Source organism: Mus caroli, unplaced genomic scaffold, assembly GCF_978045245.1.
Source record: "Mus caroli unplaced genomic scaffold, Mus_caroli_1 scaffold_1, whole genome shotgun sequence".
NCBI classification, from domain to species: Eukaryota; Metazoa; Chordata; class Mammalia; order Rodentia; family Muridae; genus Mus; species Mus caroli.
This window is the reverse complement of record NW_028227256.1, coordinates 13,437,306-13,458,297: the sequence shown is the minus strand read 5'-3', so window position 1 is coordinate 13,458,297 and position 20,992 is coordinate 13,437,306. Positions and strand designations below refer to the sequence as shown.

At 37.1% G+C, this 20,992-nt stretch overlaps 1 protein-coding gene across 7 annotated transcripts in view; it reads left to right on the top strand.

Moving 5' to 3' along the window:
* Stau2 (staufen double-stranded RNA binding protein 2) overlaps window positions 1-20,992 on the top strand; it is a 316,808-nt gene that overhangs the window by 35,096 nt on the left and 260,720 nt on the right. The window contains exons 2-3 of one of the 7 annotated variants that reach the window (XM_085835761.1): window positions 1,362-1,515; window positions 7,431-7,561. The exons of 2 other annotated variants lie outside the window; for them this stretch is intronic. In XM_085835761.1, coding sequence (XP_085691887.1) covers window positions 7,448-7,561 — 114 coding nt within the window. In that variant the 5' untranslated portion in view covers window positions 1,362-1,515; window positions 7,431-7,447. Of the gene's footprint in view, window positions 1-1,361; window positions 1,516-7,415; window positions 7,562-12,735; window positions 12,774-20,992 lie in introns of those variants that run through there. 4 more of the 7 variants (XM_029474170.2, XM_085835774.1, XM_029474146.2 and 1 more) reach the window with 4 other exon arrangements.

Below are 20,992 nucleotides of genomic sequence, written 5' to 3'. Positions count from 1 at the left end.
TGGGCCTCGTGTCACCTTCAGTGGCACACTTACTCAAGTAAGCCCGCCGTCCTAATCTTTCTCAGACAGTTCCACTAACTGGGGACTAAGCATCCAAACATCAGCCTCTGGTGGCTGTTTTCATTCACACCACCACACACCCATATCTCTATGCCCCTGGCCAGTACTTACATGTTAATTTAAAAATCTCAACAGTGATATCTTATACATTTCAGTGAGCGAGAAGTAAGGAGCTTTGAATATTTTAACCATGAAGAGGTGATAAATGTTGAGTAGATAGATATACTCAGCTTTGTTTAAACATTATACAGTGTGTAATTCACTCCCTTGCTATTTTCTTTAAAACAGATTTATATTTCTGTTTATTGTACTGAAGCAGTACATTTTTTATATTGTTAGTTGTCAGGTTTTGCTTAGTGACATCTGTTTTTGTTTTTGTTTTTAATCTAGAAAAGTGTTCTGTGTTATAGGATTATAACAAATATATAGTCAAAGAGTCTTGTGCTTTTATACTTTGCATTTTAATTATTTTGGAATTTATGTTTAAGATGTGAACTTGCTGCTTCTCCTAGTGGATAGATGTAGTGGAGCCCAGAACCGGAGCAGGCCAACAGTGGCTTCTGTGTGGCTAGCCTTCAGTGTAAGGTTCACTTTGAATGTAAGACTCCACTTTACTAGCTCTGGACAGGTAGCTTCATTTCCCCAAGAGGAAGAAAAGCGAGGACAGACAAAGTCCTTTGATCTTTGATATTGTTGAAACTTTTTTTGATTTTGCCTTTGAAAGTTTTTTCCTTGCTAACTCTGATGAGTTCCCTCCAACAGCAGAGAAACAGGAAGCGGGGAGTTGGGAAAGACATGGGAATGGCCTGTGTGCTTTCTGAAACAGCTCTTTGGGACAGCAGTAGGTACACTGCCTCGCTTTGACTGGGAGTTCTGACGTAGGAAATGTCTGGTGCTTTAGTGGGTTCTGGTTCAGTCTCCTACTTCACATCTCCTATACCTGGACCTAGGCTTCCCCCGCTCATATGTAGCAGATATGCAGCTTGACCTTCATGTGGGTCTTGAACAACTGGAGGGGCGCTATCCCAAAAGCAGTTGGCTGTATGTGGAATATGTTCTACTAGCTGCCTTGTCTTGCCTCAGTGGGAAAGGAAGCCCCTAGCCTCACAAAGGCTTAAAGTATCAGGGTAGGGGGGCTACCAGAGGGACCCCCTACCCACCCAGAGGAGAATGTGAAAGGGGGAGGAGAAGGATCGTGAGAGTGGGTGACTGGAAGGAGGGCAGTGAGCAGGATGTAAAGGGAATAATTGAAAATAATTTCTTTTTAACATTTTATATGTATGGCTATTTTGCCTATGCAGCACGTGTGTACAATGCGAGTGGAGGCCAGAAGAGGGCCTCGGATCCCTTCCAACTGAAGTTACAGCCAGTTGTGAGCTGTGTGGGTGCTGGGAATTGAACCCTGGTCTTCTGGAAGAGTAGCCAGTGCTGTTAACCACCAAGTCATCTCTCCAGGTTCCATTTATCCTTCATTCTCATGATTCACTTGATTTGTTCAATGTACTGTGTTAACACTATGTGCAAGTACCTCCAGCCTTTGTCTTTCTTTTTCGTTTTTGGAAGCCAGGTCTCAATGTGTAGCTAAGTCTGGACATGAACCTCTTAATTCTAGCCCCAAGTTCCTAAGGGCTGGAATTATAGATGTGTGGTTGCATGTGCTTTTCTATGTCTGGTTGAAAAGCTTCAACTGTCTTTTCCTTGTTTTTGACCTTGATGAAATCTTGTTTTCTTTAACATTGTTACAATTCTTTAAAACCTATTTTTCCACACTCCTGTGTGCCAGGACACTCTATAACAGCCTTGTCACAGTGCCCACTACACTGTAATTTGTAGTACTTGTTAATTGTATACTGGTGTCTCCTACTAGACATCTCTTTTGGAGACAGATATTACCTATATGTTGAAAACATTATATTTTTAGTTTGAATAGTCAAGATTCAGAAAGCTTAGGATATTTGTGAAAATATAGTATATCAAAAAATACAGAGTATATTTATATTTTTGTTTGAGATAGTTACTTTTGTAATATTTTATACATGTATTTTATAAATATTTTAATTCAAGTTTTATTCTAGTTGTATCCAAGTTATATGCAAGCAAATTTCATATTAATTAAGGTAGAATATTCTCTTATGTAGATAGAAGAAACTTAGTCAGTATAATTTTATAAGTTGGGGATTTTCAGTGGAGAGAAATGTAAGATGTTCCAGTGATCCAAAGGGGCAAATAGTAATGAGTATCAGAGACATGATGAGTATCAAAGGATACTAAGGAATATATGTGTATGAGGAAAATCAGTGTGTCCTGATAGAACATTTTGATTTAGAATGTGTGCATGCAAAAAGACATAAAAATTTCATAAAACTGTTATCAACAGTTTTAATAAGTAATTATAAATAATTTATATTTATTAATAATAGATAATCATTGTTAATAGTGTATTATAGTTCATGTATGACCATCTACTGAGAATGATCTTTTAGTGTACTTTACTCTGTGGAAAGTAAGGTTTTATTACTCTCTCAAAGGCACATTTGTATGAGTGGCTGCAGTGGGTCTCTCCAATGGCAGTCTTATATGTTATACATATTATATATAGTTTTAAGAAACATAATATTATGAATCCCTGTATCCCTTTCACTAACATTCTTGTGTTATATATATCACACTAGCACTGGCATCCTTATGTTCTTTATATATATATATATATATATATATATATATATATATATATATGAAAGACACTAACTGTAACATCCTTATGTTATCTATATAACACAAACACTGGCATCCTATTTATATACATCACACTAACATCATTATGATATATATATATATATATATATATATATATATATAACATATATATAAAACACACACATATATATACACACACATATACACACACTAACACTAATATTCTTATGTTTTATATTTATAAAACACTGACTCTAATATCCTTGTGTTAACTATATAACACTAATACTGACATTCTTATATATACATAAAACACTAACATCCTTATAATATATATGTTATATACATATATCATATATATCACTAGCATCTTTATATTATATGTAATACCCTTTCACTAATATCTTTATGTTCCTTCTCTCTCCGTCTTTCCTTACTCCTCCCCAGATGTCTCCTCCCCATTGTTTAGTGATGATATCTTTATTGAAAATGTAAACCTATTTATTATTGTATATGTTTTGCAATCTGTGCACAGCTAAGTTACGTCTAACTTATCTGTCTGTTTTCCCTACCCATTGCTGCGAATTAAAATCAGAGGGACTCAAGGCTGCTGTGCAGGTTGTAATGCTGAATTATAGCTTCCAAAAGCAAGGGTGTAATTCTTGACTTTGTAATAGACTGCTTTGTTTGATCCTTTTGTAGCTATTTTATCACACTTTTGGTATAGTTTCAAAACTATTATTTTAAGTCCGAGCTCTGTGAGGTTTCTAATTAACTAATAAGGTTTCTGAATAACAAGGACAGGAGCAGGGTAGTGGTTCATATCTAATCTCAGCATCTAGGAGGCTGAAGTGGGAGAGTTAGAAATTTAGTAGCAGTTGGGGTAAGAAGCAAGTTCCAGGCCAGCCTGATCTACATACTAAGACCCTTTCATAAACAAAAACCAAACTGTTTAAAGTTGTGCAAGAAACCAGTAACTATGATTATTTTCAAAGCTGCCGTCTTTAAGCATTTTGATTTTAGTTATGAAGCTTTATCAAACAGGATCTTGTACCCAAACTTGTTGTAAATGGTTTTATTGGATTCATATTAATTTTATGAAGAAAAAGTTCAAATAAATGAAATTAAAGGTTTATATAACACTTTACTACTTGATACTTCCTGAAGAGGATTTAGAGCAAGTTTTATTTTCCAACAAGGATTGCATAAATATAAATTACAAGACTATACAGCTAGACATTTCCATCTCTAGAACGCTCACATTATAACAGGTATGTTTTTATATTATATTTTATATTATATAGCTAGACATTTCCATGTATTAAATACTCACATTATAACAGGTATGTTTTTAAATGCTTTTTGCATTACTACTATGAGCTCATAGTATTTTTAAAAATATTTTTTATTACATATTTTCCTCAATTACATTTCCAATGCTTTCCCAAAAGTCCCCCATACCCTCCTCCCCACTTCCCTACCCACCCATTCCCATTTTTTGGCCCTGGCGTTCCCCTGTACTGGGGCATATAAAGTTTGTGTGTCCAATGGGCCTCTCTTTCCAGTGATGGCCGACTAGGCCATCTTTTGATACATATGCAGCTATAGTCAAGGAGCTCATAGTATTTTAGAATGAAAATTGCACATTTAATGAAAATGTTATTTTGGATTTGGCAACATTTTACCATATTAATTATTTATTTTTTACATTTGATTTCATCTATCTGTCATCTGTTTTGTTTTTGTTTTTTTTTAAAATAAATTCCATGTATTTAAACCAATTTACAAATACAAACAACCCCCCCCCAAGGGGGGGGGCAAGGAAACCAAAAAAAGGGGGGGGGGAAATCACTGTTCCACAAAACTGTTTGGCTTTACAGCATCAGTACCTTTGCAGAAGTATTTACACAGATTTAAAGAATATTCATCCACTGCGTAGAATATATCACAATTACTTACAGTTGGCAGGAAAGTCTAGAAAACTTTAGAGCCTAACAATAATGGTTGTAGAACTCCATAGAATATATTTCCAGTGGCTGCAGTGGTATGAACGGTGTACATTCTATTCACAAATATTTACAGGATCATATCATCTGTTTTATTTCTCTATCTATCTATCTATCTATCTATCTATCTATCTATCTATCCATCCATCCATCCATCCATCCATCCATCCATCCATCTATCTATCTATCTATCTATCTATCTATCTATTATGGTTTATTTATTTATGTATTTTGAGAGAAGGTCTTACTATATAGCCAGTTTCTGCTTTTTAATTATATCCAGTAAGCTGGTCTGTTTCTTGTGCTTGGTTATTTCTTGTGCGTGTTCATGTCATAGTAATGAGAACTAAAATTGATTGTAGCATCAGATCATCAAATTTCCTATACTGGGATGAATTGAAGATGTATTTTATAACGTGCTTCTTTGCATGATTCATAGTGAATAACATAGGTAGGTTTTCCTAAACCTATCAAGACTTCTATCTATTTTTACTCTTTTTTATAATAACAAGACTAGTTTTGTTTTAGTTTGCAGGACACTTAGGATGTTGAACTCACCAGCTGTATTGCCTCAGTCTGTTTGCTTTGATTCATTTTGTTGCTTGTGCTTTACCGAGTATTTATGTAGCTTTCTTAAGAAACCATTTCTTAAGCACAGTGTTTGTGATCAAAGCATTATACCATATTATTTTCCTGTTAAGAGCTTTACAAATGTAAAAGAATGTCTTGTTTTGTACAGTAAGCTGCACTATAAGTTTGTACATGAAGTTCCTAAGTTGCTGGAGTAAACCATAGCATGCATTTAAAACTTAACCTTACAGTGTCTTATGAATTAAATAGATTCCTTCCTCTTTCATTTTTCTATTGATATTTATTATTTTTTATTGTGTCAGGGTCTTCCTGTGTTGCTCAGACTGGTTCTGAAGTCCTCAGCATAAGAGATGCTTCTGCGTCAGTCTTCCTAGTAGCCAGGACTACAGGTGCATGCATATGCAACCTAGAAGCAGGGTAGAACTCAGACTTTCATTTTATAGAGCAACAGAGGGTTAATGAGCCTTATGATCTAGGAAAGGATTTCTTAAGACATAAAAAGCATGAATCTAATAGAAAAACATTGATAGCAATAATGTACAAAATGATCCATACAACCCAGCAGAGATCCTTCACAGTGAGCCATAACATAAAATGGTTAACTTTACTAGTAACTTAGGCATGCAGAGAATCCAAACACAAGTGGGATATCATTAGGTAAGTATCAAATTGTGAGTGAAATTAAGATACATGATTATATTTCATGTTTTCAAGCGTTGGAAGGTTGTGTGGCACAGTCATTCTGAGAGCCACTTGGCTCTTAAGAGTATGAAGAATTTAGCTCCTAAATGTCTCAGTATAGGAGTGGATAAAAAACGACTGTAGTAGTGCCAGGGACATTCTGTAATCATTAAAAGGTAACACAGAAATCAGTGTCAGTTAAAATCCCAACATACTGGGGAGACAGTATCTGAGAAGACTAAAGTTATGATGCTATAAATGTGAATTAAAAGCCAGACATATCAGGACTACTTCCTTATCTATCTATCTATCTATCTATCTATCTATCTATCTATCTATCTATCTATCTACATATATAAATATACACACTTCTATAAGGGTACATTCTAAATTCATCTTGGTAATCTTTGCAAAAGGTACTTTATGAAAATGGAGCACAGTTTTCTTCTTTTTAAAGAAAATATTCATAACTACAAAACAATGTTCAAAGCAAAAGTTGTAAATGTCAACAGCTTTAATGCTGGGTACTGATAGAAACATTTAAATTTTCCTCTTTCTGCCTCTTTTTTGTAGTCTTGAGACAGGATCTTGTGATGTAGCCTAGTCTGGCCTACAACTTGAAGACCTACTTTTCTATAAAAGTAGAAAAAGACTGCTAGTTTTTCTACATGTTGCCTTTAAATTATTCCTAAAATATTAGAAGAAAATGTTTAATTTGCTTTAGGGTTACCCGAACTATTTTGCAGACCCTTATTAATATTTACCCTTAGGACGTTATCCCTAAGTTTGGAACCTTTTCTATGCCAAAGCAAAAGGAAAAGTATTGATTGTTTGAAAGGGTGTACAAAAATTGGGCTAGGGATAGTGTTCAGGTGTAGAGGGTTTACCTGCCATGTAGGAAGCCTGGGTTCGATCCCTACATGAGACTGGATGTGGTGCCTATACCTATTGTTCCAGCACTGATCATGTTGTTTACAGAATAATTGAGTTTGAGGCTATCCAGGGATATATGAGACCCTACCGTAAAAAAGACAATTTACTTTTGTAGAACTAAGACTTAAGAAATGTATCTGATAATAGTAAAAGTTTGTTGAGAGAAAAGGAAATGTTATAATATAAATTAAAATCTATTTTATAATTAAGTATGGTGGTGATGTTATATGTATATAGAGAATAACTTAGATAAGAAAAAGGTATCTTTGTTTATTGTTCAAGATTTGCTGCATTCTTCTATTGCACATGCTGGAAGACATTACATGATATAAGAATTTTAATACAAATTTATGAAAATAATTTACCTATATAATCTAACTTTAGTCTAAACAGTCAAAGCTAGTTTTTCTTCCACTTTAAAAGTCATTCTTGACAAAAACTTTACAGCCTTTTTATTTGCAGCTTCTCTCCACGATAAAATGGCAAACCCCAAAGAGAAAACTCCAGTGTGTCTGGTAAATGAGTTAGCCCGTTTCCATAGCATCCAACCCCAGTATAAGCTTCTGAATGAAAGCGGGCCTGCTCATTCGAAGGTAAGGTCACAAAGAGAGGCGGTGATCATGCTACTCAATGTCAGACCTAATTTGTCAGGTGTTCATCATGCTCTGTTTGGGGGTGGTGGTAGATGGCCTGAAGACATTTAAGTCAAGCCGTATTGTAATGCGTTGTTTTGTAAAGCTTTCAGATGTAGTACTTCATAAGAAGACCTTGAAGCCATAGGATTTGAACATTTTGTAATTGAAGGATCTCAGTTATAGGAATGTTAAGTGTCTTGTTAGGAGATTGTCAGTGTCAGCACTGGCACTTACATATGCAGTATCAGAGCTGGTAGAACTGGGATGGGCCAAGCAGGTATTGCAGTGGTTAAATATCAATACATCTTTTCCAGTATGATATTTAATTTTAAAATCCACCATTTATAAAAGACATTGGAAGTTGGTATGTAGCACTATTATTATCTGTGTATTTACTTGTAGTATTCTTTTTTAAAAAGGCAGTTTTTATTTATAGCTACGTATACATATATTTTATATATATTTCCTTGATCTATCTATCTATCCACACACACACACACACACAAACACAATACATATATATATATATATTATACATACTTACATATTAATTACAAAGAAATCTAGTGCATCTATGTTTGAGCTCTGTTCATCTCTTGGAAAACATTTCAGTTGGGAATGGTTTTAAGTTGGGTATTTTGAAAGTCATGGATTTTTGTACATTCTATGTGAACAATTGGTTCTGTGACAGTGGTTAATCTATAAAGCAAGTAGCACTTGGGATATTTGGATGTTTTCTGTCTTGTACAAAGCAAGGGAAATAGGTGAAACTGTAGTCTGTTGGGTTTGTTTGTTATTAGCTTTTCTGGAGGCATCTGGGCAGGATCTATGCTACATCTTATTCTTCTGCTACAGGGAAGGCAGTTGTGGTCTTGTTCTAGCTGTCTGACTGTGGATCCTGCCTCTTTTCTACCGGTTCTGCTCTTAACTGTGTCAGACTGTTTATGTCACAGTATCTTATGGGATTCTCAAAAGTAACAGTGTTAAAGTATTCCTGCCTTAGTTCCCCCTCCCCTTTTCTTTTTTCTTTTTAGGGCCATCTCTCTATCTTTACTTTCTCTGCCCGTTGCTCCTTCCCCTTCTTCTCTATCAGCAATTTCTCCTTCCAGTGGACTATTCCCATCAGCATACTGGCATGCTGTTAGTTTTTCTGTCTTGAAAATTATCTGACAGTATGTCTTCCTTGCTCCCTGCAATCATCTCTGTCCTATATAGACTTGCGCAGGAGAGATCCCTACTAGCTGGTTCTGCTTCCTCCCTGGTCAGTTTTGTTCCGACCACCCCCATGGATTTTCCAGTGGAAGCCAACCAGCACCTCTTGTAAACAGTGCCTTGGTCGTCAGGTCTGTTTTCCAAATCTGCCAGCTGTATGTGGGACACTCCTTGTTGAAAAATGTTCTTCCTTTGGCTTTGTCTTCTGTTCTGTGCCACAGGCCATGTGTATATATTTTTAAGGTTTTTTTTTTTTTTTTTGTGTGTGTGTGTGTGTTAAAATTTCTTTCTTTCTTTCTTTCTTTCTTTCTTTCTTTCTTTCTTTCTTTCTTTCTTTCTTTCTTTCTTTCTTTCTTTCTTTCTTTTCTTGTCAAGATGTCTTGTATTCCTGTCTGGTTTCAGGCTCAATGTCCTGCCTCACCTTCCTGAGGTAGGATCACTGGCCACATTTCTCCCTTTTCCTGATCTTTTAGAGCTTTTTAGTTTGTAGGGCCCTCTTTTCAGACTTGGTGTCTTCTCCTGACTACATCTGTGCCCTGTACCTGTGACTGACATAAACATGCTGCCAGCTGGAAGATTTGAGTCTCTAGCTCAGACACTGCCTTGGGTCTGATTGCCTGTTCACTATCTCCTTTATCTTTTCAGTAGTGTTTACTACTTTCAGATATTTTATTGTTTTTTATTTTTTTCTTTTATTTATTTTTTCTTTTCTAGTAAGAGCCACCTCTGAGGACAGGATAGTACTTAGTATTTGCTGAATGAGTAAATGAGTAAACAGTTCACTTAGTTCTTTGTGTGCATAGACGTGAGCTAGCTTTTTCAAAGATAACAATGGAAGTGGGATCATAATTGATTTTCATTGTAAATTGAAAGGAGTGGAGAAATGTAAAGTATTGCCTAGAAAACTGGAATCTAATTATCCCCTAAACAGATTCTAACATAATGTGCAAATGAACTGGGATTATAGCTCACTACTACATGCAAGGCTCTAACATCAGTGTTCAGTACTACAAGAAGTAAAAACAGATCAAAAATAATAAGGAAAAATTATTTAAGCAATCTTGTTGCTTAGTTCTTCTAAGTCTGTTAATGGAAGACAAATTAAGAAAGAAAAGTATTTGTTAATTTAATTATTGATCTTTTTCTAACATTTAAAAATTTTAAAAATGCATATTAATAAGTATCTGTTAATTCTTTTATTTGGAGATATAAGTTTACTAATTATGCTTCATTAATGGTTTACCGTGGGCACATTAAATCATTTATTCTCTTTTCCTTTTCATCCCTCCTTTCCTCCTCCTCTTTTCCTGGATAGCCTAGGCTGTCCTGGTCCCTGTCTGTGGTTCTCCTGTCTCAGCATTTGTGTACTGACTGCAGATGTGTGCTGCTGTTTTCAGCCAGACAGCCAGGTAGTTATCTTAAACCAAACAAGTGCTTTAGGACTTTGCAATTCTATTTTGGCAGTAGGATTTTGTTATTTGAATGTGATTCTTAATTTAACATTTTTATTTATTTTTCTCTCATACAATACATGATAGCTTCCCCTCTCTCCACTCTTCCCAGTTCCCACTCTCTACTCTCCACTCTTCCTAGAATCATTCCACACCCCTCCCCTCGCTCCCAGCAGAAAAGGACAGGTCTCCCAAGGACAGTAACCAAACATGTCACAGCAAGATCAAATAAAACCAGGTACAGACCCTTACATTAAGGCTGAGTGAGGTAACCCATTTGGAGGAAGAGTTCCAAAGCAGATTCAGTGTCTCTGGTTTTATGTTGAAGTCTTTAATCTACTTGGTCTTGAGTGTTGGGCAGGGTGACAAATCTGGATCTATTAGTATTTTTGTACATGCAGATATCCAGTTAGTCCAGTACTGTTTGTTGAAGATACTTTCTTTTTTTCCCATTATGTATTTTTGTCTCCTTTGTAAAAAATTCAGGTGCCTATAGGTGTATGGATTTATGTGTGGATCTTTGATCCTATTCCATTGATCAGCATGTTTGTTTTTATGCCAATACCATGTGAGTTTTTATTACTATAGTTGTAGTACAGCCTGAAATCTGGACTGGTAATATCTCAGGAAATTCTATTATTGTTCAGGATATTTTAGTTATCCTGATTTTTTTCCCATATAAAATTGAGTATTGTCCTTTCAAGGTCTGTGAAGAATTTTTTTTTGAAATTTTGATGGGAATTGCATCGAACCTGTAGATTGCTTTTGGTAGGACAGCTATTTTTACTATGTTAATTCTACTGATCTTTGAGCATAGGAGATCTTTCCATCTTCTGATGTCTTTTCTAATTTCTTCCTTCAAATCCTTGAAGTTTTTTGTCATACAAGACTTTCACTTTCTTGGTTAGAGTTACCCCAACATATTTTGTTTTATTTGTGGCTATTATGAAGGGTATTGTTTCCCTGATTTCTTTCTCAGCCCATTTGTTGTTTGTGTATAGGAGGACTACCCTTTTGTTTTTTGTCTATTTATTTTTATTATTTTATTTTATTTTATTTTATTTTATTTTATTTTATTTTATTTTATTTTATTTTATATTTTGAGTTATTCTTGTATCCATCCACTTATCTGCTGTAAGAGTTCCCTGGTAGAATTTTTGGGATCACTTAATATATTATATTAATTGCCATACATCTACAAATAGCGATATTTTGACTTCTTCCTTTCCAATTTGTATATCCTTTTAAAATTTTTATTTATTTATTTATTTTATTTATTTTCCCAAGACAGGGTTTCTCTGTATAGCCCTGGCTATCCTGGAACTCACTCTGTAGACCAGGCTGGCCTCAAACTCAGAAATCTGCCTGTCCCTGCCTCCCAAGTGCTGGGATTCAAGGCGTGGGCCACCACTGCCTGACCAATTTGTATCTCCTTGATCTCTTTCAGTTTTCTTATGACTCTGGCTAGACCTTGAAGCACATTTTGAGTAGATATGGAGAGAGTGAACAGCCTTGTCTTGTCCTTGATTTTAGTGGAATATCTTTAAGTTTTTCTCCATTTAATTTGATATTGGCTATCAGCTTGCTGTATATCGCCTTTATTATATTTAGGTATTTGTCTTGTATCCATAATCTTTCCAGGACTTTTATCATAAAGGGGTATTGGATTTTGTCAAATGCTTTTTCAGTATCTAATGAGATAATCATGTGGTTCTTTTTCCTTTCAGTTTGTTTGTATGGTAGATTACATTGATTGATTTTGTATGTTGAACCATCCCTGAATCTCTGGGATGAAGCCTACTTGGTCATGGTGGATGATTTTTTTGATGTGTTCTTGAGTTCGGTTTGCTACTTTTATTGAAATTATTTTTACATCTATGCTCATGAGGGAAATTGGACTGTAATTCTCTTTCTTTGTTGAATCTTTGTGTGGATTGGGTATCAGAGTGACTGTTGCTTCATAAATTGAATTTGGCATTGCTCCTCTGTCTTTATTTTATGGAATAATTTGAGGAGTATTGATATTAGGTCGTCATTGAAAGTCTGGTGGGATTCTTTTGTAAAACCACCTGGCCCTGGGCTTTTATTATTATTATTATTATTTATTGGGAGACTTTTAATGATGCTTTTATTTCCTTTGGGGCTGTGGGTCTATTTATATTGTTTATCTGAACTTGACTTAACTTTGATAAGTGGTATCTATTGAGAAAACTATTTCTTTTGGATTTTTTAGTTTTGTGAAGTAGAAGTTTTAAAAGTATAACTTAATGATTATTTAGATTTATTACCTCAGAATCTGTTGTTGTGTCCCACTTTTTGTTTGTGATTTTATTAATTTGGATATTTTGTCTCTGTCTTTTAGTTAGTTAGAATATAGGTTTGTCTATAGTCTATATTGTTGATTTTCTCACAGAACCAACTCTGTTTTATTGATTCTTTTATTGTTCTCTATGCTTCTATTTTATTCAGCACTCAGTTTAAGCATTTTCCGGCTGTCTACTATTTGGGTATGCATTTTTCTTTTTGTTCTAGAGCTTTCAAGTATGTTAAGTTGCTAGTATGAAATCTGTCTAGTTTGTTTGTGTTTTGATGCAAGCACTTAGTACTATGAACTCTCCTCTTAGTGCCACTTTCACTGTGTCTCAGAAGTTTCAGTATATTGCTCTCGAATATAATTTTTTAATGAAATATAGACAAAATGTTTTTTATGTTTACATAAAACACAACGAAATATTTTTATTAGATATTTTCTTCATTTACGTTTCAAATGCTATGATGAAAGTCCCCTATACCCTCCCCCTGCCCTGCTCCCTAACCCACCCACTCCTGCTTCCTTGCCCTGGCATTCCCCTGTACAGGGACATATAATCTTCACAAGACCAAGGGCCTCTCCTCCCATTGATGGCTGACTAGGCCATCCTATGCTACATGTGCAACTAGAGACACAAGCTATGGGGGTACTGGTTAGTTCATATTGTTGTTCCACCTATAGGGTTGCAGATCCCTTTAGCTCCTTGGGTACTTTCTCTAGCTCCTTCATTGGGGGTCCTGTGTTCCATCCAATAGCTGACTGTGAGCATCCACTTCTGTATTTGCCAGGCACTGGCATAGCCTCACAAGAGACAGCTATATCAGGGTCCTGTCAGCAAAATCTTGCTGGCATATGTCTGGGTTTGGTGGTTGTTTCTGGGATGGATCCCTGGGTGGGCCAGTCTCTGGATGGTCCTTTCTTCTGTCTCAGATCCAAACTTTGTCTCTGTAACTCCTTCCATGGGTATTTTGTTCCCCATTCTAAGAAAGAACGAAATGTCCACACCTTGGTCTTCCTTCTTCTTGAGTTTCATGTGTTTTGCAAATTGTTTCTTGAATATTCTAAGTCTCTGGGCTAATACCCACTTGTCACTGAGTGAATATCATGTGTGTTCTTTTGTGATTGGGTTACCTCACTCAGGATGATATCCTCCAGGTACATCCATTTGCCTAAGAATTTCATGAATTCATTGTTTTTAATTCCTGAGTAACACTCCATTGTGTAAATGTACCACCACATTTTCTGTATCCATTCCTCTGTTGAGGGACATCTGACTATAATAAAGAAAGCTGCTATGAACATAGTGGAGCATGTGTCCTTATTATAAGTTGGAGCATCTTCTGGGTATATGCCCAGGAGAGGTATTGCTAGATCTTCCAGTAGTACTATGTCCAATTTTCTGAAGAACTGCCAGACTGATTTCCAGAGTGGTTGTACAAGCTGGCAATCCCACCAACAATGGAGGAGTGTTCCTCTTTCTCCACATCCTCGCCAGCATCTGCTGTCACCATAATTTTTTATCTTAGCCATTCTGACTGCCATTATGACTGGTGTGAGGTGGAATCTCAGGGTTGTTTTGATTTGCATTTCCCTGATGATTAAGGATGTGAACATTTTTTTCAAGTGCTTCTCAGCCATTCAGTATTCCAAAGTGAAGAATTCGTTTTTTAGATATATTTGTTTGTTTGTTTATTTTTTATTAGGTATTTTCTTCATTTACATTTCCAATGCTATCCCAAAAGTCCCCAATACCCTTCCTCCCACTCCCCTACCCATCCACTCCCACTTCTTGGCCCTGGCGTTCCCCTGTACTGAGGCATATAAAATTTGCAAGACCAATGGGCCTCTCTTTCCAATGATGGCCAACTTGGGCCTCTTCGGATACATATGCAGCTAGAGACACGAGCTCTGGGAGGGGTACTGGTTAGTTCATATTGTTGTTCCACCTATAGGGTTGCAGATCCCTTTAGCTCCTTGGAAACTTTCTCTAGCTCCTCCATTGGGGGCTCTGTGATCCATCCAATAGCTGACTGTGAGCATCCACTTCTGTGTTTGCTAGGCCCCGGCAGGGACTTGTGACCCTGGTCAGGCCTGGTTTTCTTCTTCCTTAATGCTGTTTCAGGTCCTGCGAGATTGGAATGGAACAGAATTGTGTTCCACTCACAGGTGGTTCTAAGATCCTGTGGAGAGTCCTCTAGGGACCTTGGGGGTGTCAGCTGACTCCGAGCCCAAGGTGACCCAGTGCTTGCACCTACTGGAAGGGACTTGTGATAGCTATTTTTTTAAAATATGTTTTTAATAGGGTTATTTGATTTTCTGGTGTCAAGCTTCTTGAGTTATTTATATATATTGGATATTAGTCCCTTATCTGTTTTAGGATTGGTAAAGATCCTTTCCCAATCTGTTGGTGGCCTTTTGTCTTATTGACAGTGTCTTTTGCCTTACAGAAGCTTTGCCATTTTATGAGGCTCTATTTGTCAATTCTTGGATTTTACAACACATGCCCTTGCTGTTCCGTTCTGGAATTTTCCCCCTGTGCCCATAACTTTGAGGCTTTTCTCCACTTTCTCCTCTATAAGTTTCAGTGTCCCTGGTTTTATGTGGAGTTCCTTGATCCACTTAGACTTGAGCTTTGTACAATGAGATAAGAATGGATCAATTCACATTCTTCTACATGATAACTGCAAGTTGTGCCAGCAGAATTTGTTGAAAATGCTGTCTTTTTTCCACTGGATGGCTTTAGCTCCTTTGTCAAAGTTCATTTCTGGGTCTTCAATTCTATTCCATAGATCTACCTGTCGCTGTACCAGTACCAGGAAGTTTTTATCACAACTGCTCTAGAGTACAGCTTGAGGTCAGGCATGGTGATTCCACCAGAAGTTCTTTTATTGTTGAGAAGAGTTTTTGCTCTCCTCGTTTTTTTGTTATTCCAGATGAATTTGCAATTTGCCCTTCCTAACTCAGTGAAGAATTGAGTTGGAATTTTGACGGGGATTGCATTGAATCTGTAGATTGCTTTTGGCTAGATAGCCATTTTTACTATATTGATCCTGCCAACCCATGAGCATAGGAGATCTTTCCATCTTCCAAGATCTTCTTTGATATCTTTCCTCAGAAACTTAAAGTTCTTATCATGCAGATCTTTCACTTCCTTAGTTAGAGTTACACCAAGGTATTTTATATTATTTGTGACTATTGTGAAGCGTGTTGTTTCCCTAATTTCTTTCTCAGCCTGTTTATTCTTTGTGTAGAGCACTGTCTCTGATTTGTTTGAGGTAATCTTATAACCAGCTACTGAGCTGAAGATGTTTATCAGTTTTAGGAGTTCTCTGGTGGAATTTTTAGGGTCACTTATATATACTATCATGTCATCTGCAAATAGTAATATTTTGACTTCTTCTTTTCCAATTTGTATCCCCTTGATCTCCTTTTGTTGTCGAATTGCTCTGGCTAGGACTTCAAGCACAATGTTGAAAAGGTAGGGAGAAAGTGGGCAGCCTTGTCTAGTCCCTAATTTTAGTGGGATTGTTTCCAGCTTCTCTCCGATTACTTTGATGTTGGCTACTGGTTTGCTGTATATTGCTTTTATTATGTTTAGGTATGGGCCTTGAATTCCTGATCTTTCCAAGACTTTTATCATGAAGGGGTGTTGAATTTTGTCAAATGCTTTCTCAGCATATAACGAGATGATCATGTTTTTTTTGTCTTTGAGTTTGTTTATATAGTGGATTATGTTGATGGATTTCCGTATATTTAACCATCCCTTCATCCCTGGGATGAAGCCTCCTTGGTCATGATGGATGATTGTTTTGATGTGTTCTTGGATTTGGTTTGGGAGGATTTTATTAAATAGTTTTGCATCCATATTCATAAGGGAAATTGGTCTGAAGTTCTCTATCTTTGTTGGATCTTTGTGTGGTTTAGGTATCAGAGCAATTGTGGCTTCATAGAATGAATTGGGTAGAGTACCTTCTGTTTCTATTTTGTGAAATAGTTTTAGGAGAGTTGGAATTAGGTCTTCTTTGAATGTCTGATAGAACTCTGTATTAAACCCATCTGGCCCTGGGCTTTTTTTGATTGGGAGACTATTAATGACTGTGTCTTATTTCTTTAGAGGAGATGGGACTGTTAAGATCGTTAATCTGATCCTGATTTAACTTTGGTATCTGGTATCTGTCTAGGAAGTTGTCCATTTCATCCAGGTTTTCCAGTTTTGTGGAGTATAGCCTTTTGTAGAAGGATCTGAAGATGTTTTAAATTTCCTTTGGATCTGTTGTTATGTCTCCTTTTTCATCTCTGATCTTGTTAATTAGGATACTGTCCCTGTGCCCTCTAGTTAGTCTGGCTAAGGGTTTATCTATCTTGTTGATTTTCTCAAAGTACCAGCTCCTGGTTTGGTTGATTCTTTGAATAGTTCTTTTTGTTTCTACTTGGTTGATTTCAGCCCTAAGTTTGAATATTTCCTGCAGTCTACTTCTCTTGGGTGAATTTGCTTCCTTTTGTTCTAGAGCTTCTAGGTGTGCTGTCAGACTATTAGTGTGTACTCTCTCTGGTTTCTTTTTGGAGTTACTCAGGGCTATGAGTTTTCCTCTTAGTACTGCTTTCATTGTGTCTCATAAGTTTGGGTATGTTGTGGCTTTATTTTCATTAAATTCTAAAGTCTTTAATTCTTTATTTCTTCTTTGACCAAGATATCATTGAGTCAAGTGTTGTTCAGCTTTCAAGTGAATGTTGAATTTCTATTATTTATGTTGTTATTGAAGAACAACCTTAGTCCATGGTGATCTGATAGGATGCATTGGATTATTTCAATATTTTTGTATCTGTTGAGACCTGTTATATGACCAAGTATATGTTCAATTTTGGAGAAGGTACCATGAGGTGCTGAAAAGAAGGTATATCCTTTTGTTTTAGGAAAAAAATGTTCTGTAGATATCTGTTAAATCCATTTGTTTCTTAACTTCTGTTAGTTTCACTGTGTCTCTGGTTAGTTTCTGTTTCCAGGATCTATCCATTGATGAGAGTGGGGTGTTGAAGTCTCCCACTATTATTGTGTGAGCTACAATGTGTGTTTTGAGCTTTACTAAAGTTTCCTTAATGAATATGGTTGCTCTTGCATTTGGAGCATAGATATTTAGAATTGAGAGTTCATTTTGGAAGATTTTACCTTTGATGAGAATGAAATGCCCCTCTGTCTCTCTTTTGATAAGTTTGGGTTGGAAGTCGATTTTATTCGATATTAGAATGGCTACTCCAGCTTGTTTTTTTTGGGACCATTTGCTTGGAAAATTGTTTTCCAGCCTTTTACTCTTTGTCCCCGAGGTGGGTTTCCTGTATGCAGCAAAATGTTGAGTCCTGTTTATGTAGCCAGTCTGTTAGTCTATGTCTTTTTATTAGGGGATTGAGTCTGTTGATATTCAGAGATGTTAAGGAAACTTAATTGTTGCTTCCTGTTATTTTTTGTTGTTAGAGTTGTGATTCTGTTCTTGTGGCTATCTTCTTTTAGATTTTTTGAAGGATTACTTTTTTCCTTTTTCTAGGGTGTAGTTTATCTCCCTGTGTTGGAGTTTTCTCTTTATTATCCTTTGTAGGGCTGAATTTGTGGAAAGATATTGTGTGAATTTGGTTTTGTCATGGAATACTTTGGGTTCTCCATCTATGGTAATTGAGAGTTTTGTTGGGTATAGTAGCCTGGGCTGTCATTTGTGTTCTCTTAGGGTCTGTATAACATCTGTCCAGGATCTTCTGGCTTTCATAGTCTCTGGTGAGAAGTCTGGCCTAATTATGATAGGCCTGCCTTTATATGTTACTTGACCTTTTTCCCTTACTGCTCCTAATATTCTTTATTTAGTGCATTTGTTGTTCTGAGTATTATATTTTGGGAGAAATTTCTTTTCTGGTTCAGACTTTTTGTAGTTCTGTAGGCTTCTTGTATGTTCATGGCCATCTCTTTGTTTAGGTTAGGGAAGTTTTCTTCTATAATTTTGTTGAAGATATTTACTGGCCCTTTAATTTGGAAATCTTCATTCTCATCTATACATATTATCCTAAGGTTTGGTCTTCTCATTGTGTCCTGGATTTCCTGGATGTTTTGAGTTAGGATCTTTTTGCATTTTCTTTGATCATTGGGTCCAATTTTTTTATGGAATTTTCTGCACCTGAGATTCTCTCTTCCATCTCTTGCATTTTGTTGGTGATGCTTGCATCTATGGTTCCTGATTTTTTTCCTAGGGTTTCTATCTCCAGAGTTATCTCCCTTTGGATTTTCTTTATTGTTTCTACTTCCATTTTTAGATCTTGGATGGTTTTGTTCAATACCATCCCCTGTTTGTTTGTGTTTTCTTGTAATTCTCTAAGGGATTTTTGTGTTTCCTCTTTATGGACTTCTACCTGTTTAGTAGTGTTCTCCTGCATTTCTTTAAGTGAGTTATTAATGCCCTTCTTAAAATCCTCTTCCAGCATCATGAAATATGATTTTAAATCCGATTCTTGCTTTTCTGGTGTATTGGGGTATCCAGTACTCGCTCTGGTGTTCATACTGGGTTTTGATGATGCTGAGTGGTCTTGGTTTCTGTTAGTAAGATTGTTAAGTTTGCCTTTCGCCATCTGGTAATCTCTGGAGTTAGTTGTTATAGTTGTCTCTGGCTGGAGCTTCTTCCTTCTGTGATTCTGTTAGCCTCTGTCAGCACTCCTGGGAGTCCAACTCTCTCCTGAGTCTCAGTGGTCAGAGCACTCTCTGCAGGCAAGCTCTACTCTTGCAGGGAAGGTGCACAGAGGTCTGGAGCGCATCTCTGCCTCCTGGCTGAGGATGAAGGCCTGAAAGGACCCTGTCCAAGAAGCTCTGTTGCTTCTGTGGCCTCTGTGCTCTCCTAGGTGGACTGGTCTCTATGACACCTGGGATATAAGATGTTGATCTCGCCTGAGTCCTGGTGTCAGAGCCCTCCCTGGAGGCCAATTCTCCTCTCCTGGGGAAGGTACGTAGAGGTCTGGATCTCAGCTCCACCTTTTGGCTGTGGGTGAATGCTCGAAGGGCCCCTGTCTGAGAAGCCCTGTTGCTTCCTTGGCCTGCGTGCTCTCCTATATGGACTTGTCTCTGAGAGACTTGGGATACAAGACTAGAAATCTTGTATGTTGGCTGGGCGTGGTGGCGTCCGCCTTTAATCCCAGCACTCGGGAGGCAGAGGAAGGTGGATTTCTGAGTTGAGGCCAGCCTAGTCTACAAAGTGAGTTCCAGTACAGCCAGGGCTACACAGAGAAACCCTGTGTCAAAAAAAAAAAAAAAAAAACACACACACACAAAATAAAGTAAAATAAAAAGAAATCTTATATGTCATTGTATTGCATCTGAATTACCAACTAGTGCTCTTGTATTTCAGCAGGATGGACTTTCTTCATAATGCTCTGTCAGTAGTGACTTTCTGATTTTTACATTTCTCCTCTGTTTTAGAAGTGTGCTTGTTGCTTGTAGAATTCTTGGTTGAGTTTTTGGTTTTTGTTTTGCTCTTTTTTTTTCAGCCTTGTAAACATATCCTCCTTCCTACTTCTGGTTGTCATGGTTTCTGATGAGATTCTTTCAGTCCTCACCATGGTCTCTAGGAGGTCTTGGGTTTCTGATCCCTACCTTGGAAAGGACTTGTTGAGCATTCCAGGCTCACCATAGAGTTTTCCTTGTGTTCTTTCACACACACAGGTACTTCCATGATTTTCAGTCTGTTTTTCACGGCACTGCGTGTATTGTTTTCATGTTGATTGACGAACAATGCTGAGCTCCTTTCACTAACCTTAGAAATGTTTTAACCACAAATGTTCAGTGGTTTTTGTTCCCTTTTTTTCTGTGAGATTTTTTTTATGAGTATGTTGTTATACGGTCCTTAGATTTTTGTCTCCTTCTTTCTTTCTGGTTCCTTTTCCCTTTTCCACCCAGTCCCCACTCTTCTTTTTAAAAAAAGACTCTTGCTATAAAGCCCTGACTGGCCTCACACTTGCTGGTGGAAGGACTAGGAAGTCACACGTGTCTCCAAGCTTCTCTCTTCATTAGGGTGATGATGGATGCTGCCGTCTCCAAGGCAAGACAGAAATTAAGCAGGACAGACTACAAATCCTGAAGCGCAATGTTGTGCCACCAAAGGGCTTAGATGGGTCTTCAGGCCTCTTGCTCTTTACAGTTTTGCTGAAGTCATTTCTCTCTTTTGGGCTGGTTCCAGTTCCTGTTAGCAGCTTTCCTTGGCAGGTATCAGCTCTGTGTATCTCCACCTTCACTTTCACAGCTTCACTGAGTCTACTTGCAGGGACTCCCCTGCCATAGCCCTGGTCTTTGCAGCTTTCTCTAACCTTGGAGGAAGATTACACAGCCCCCCTACTCCTGTGTCCTTGCTAACTCCAAAGTTGGAGCCACGTGGCTGAAGCTGCCTAGCC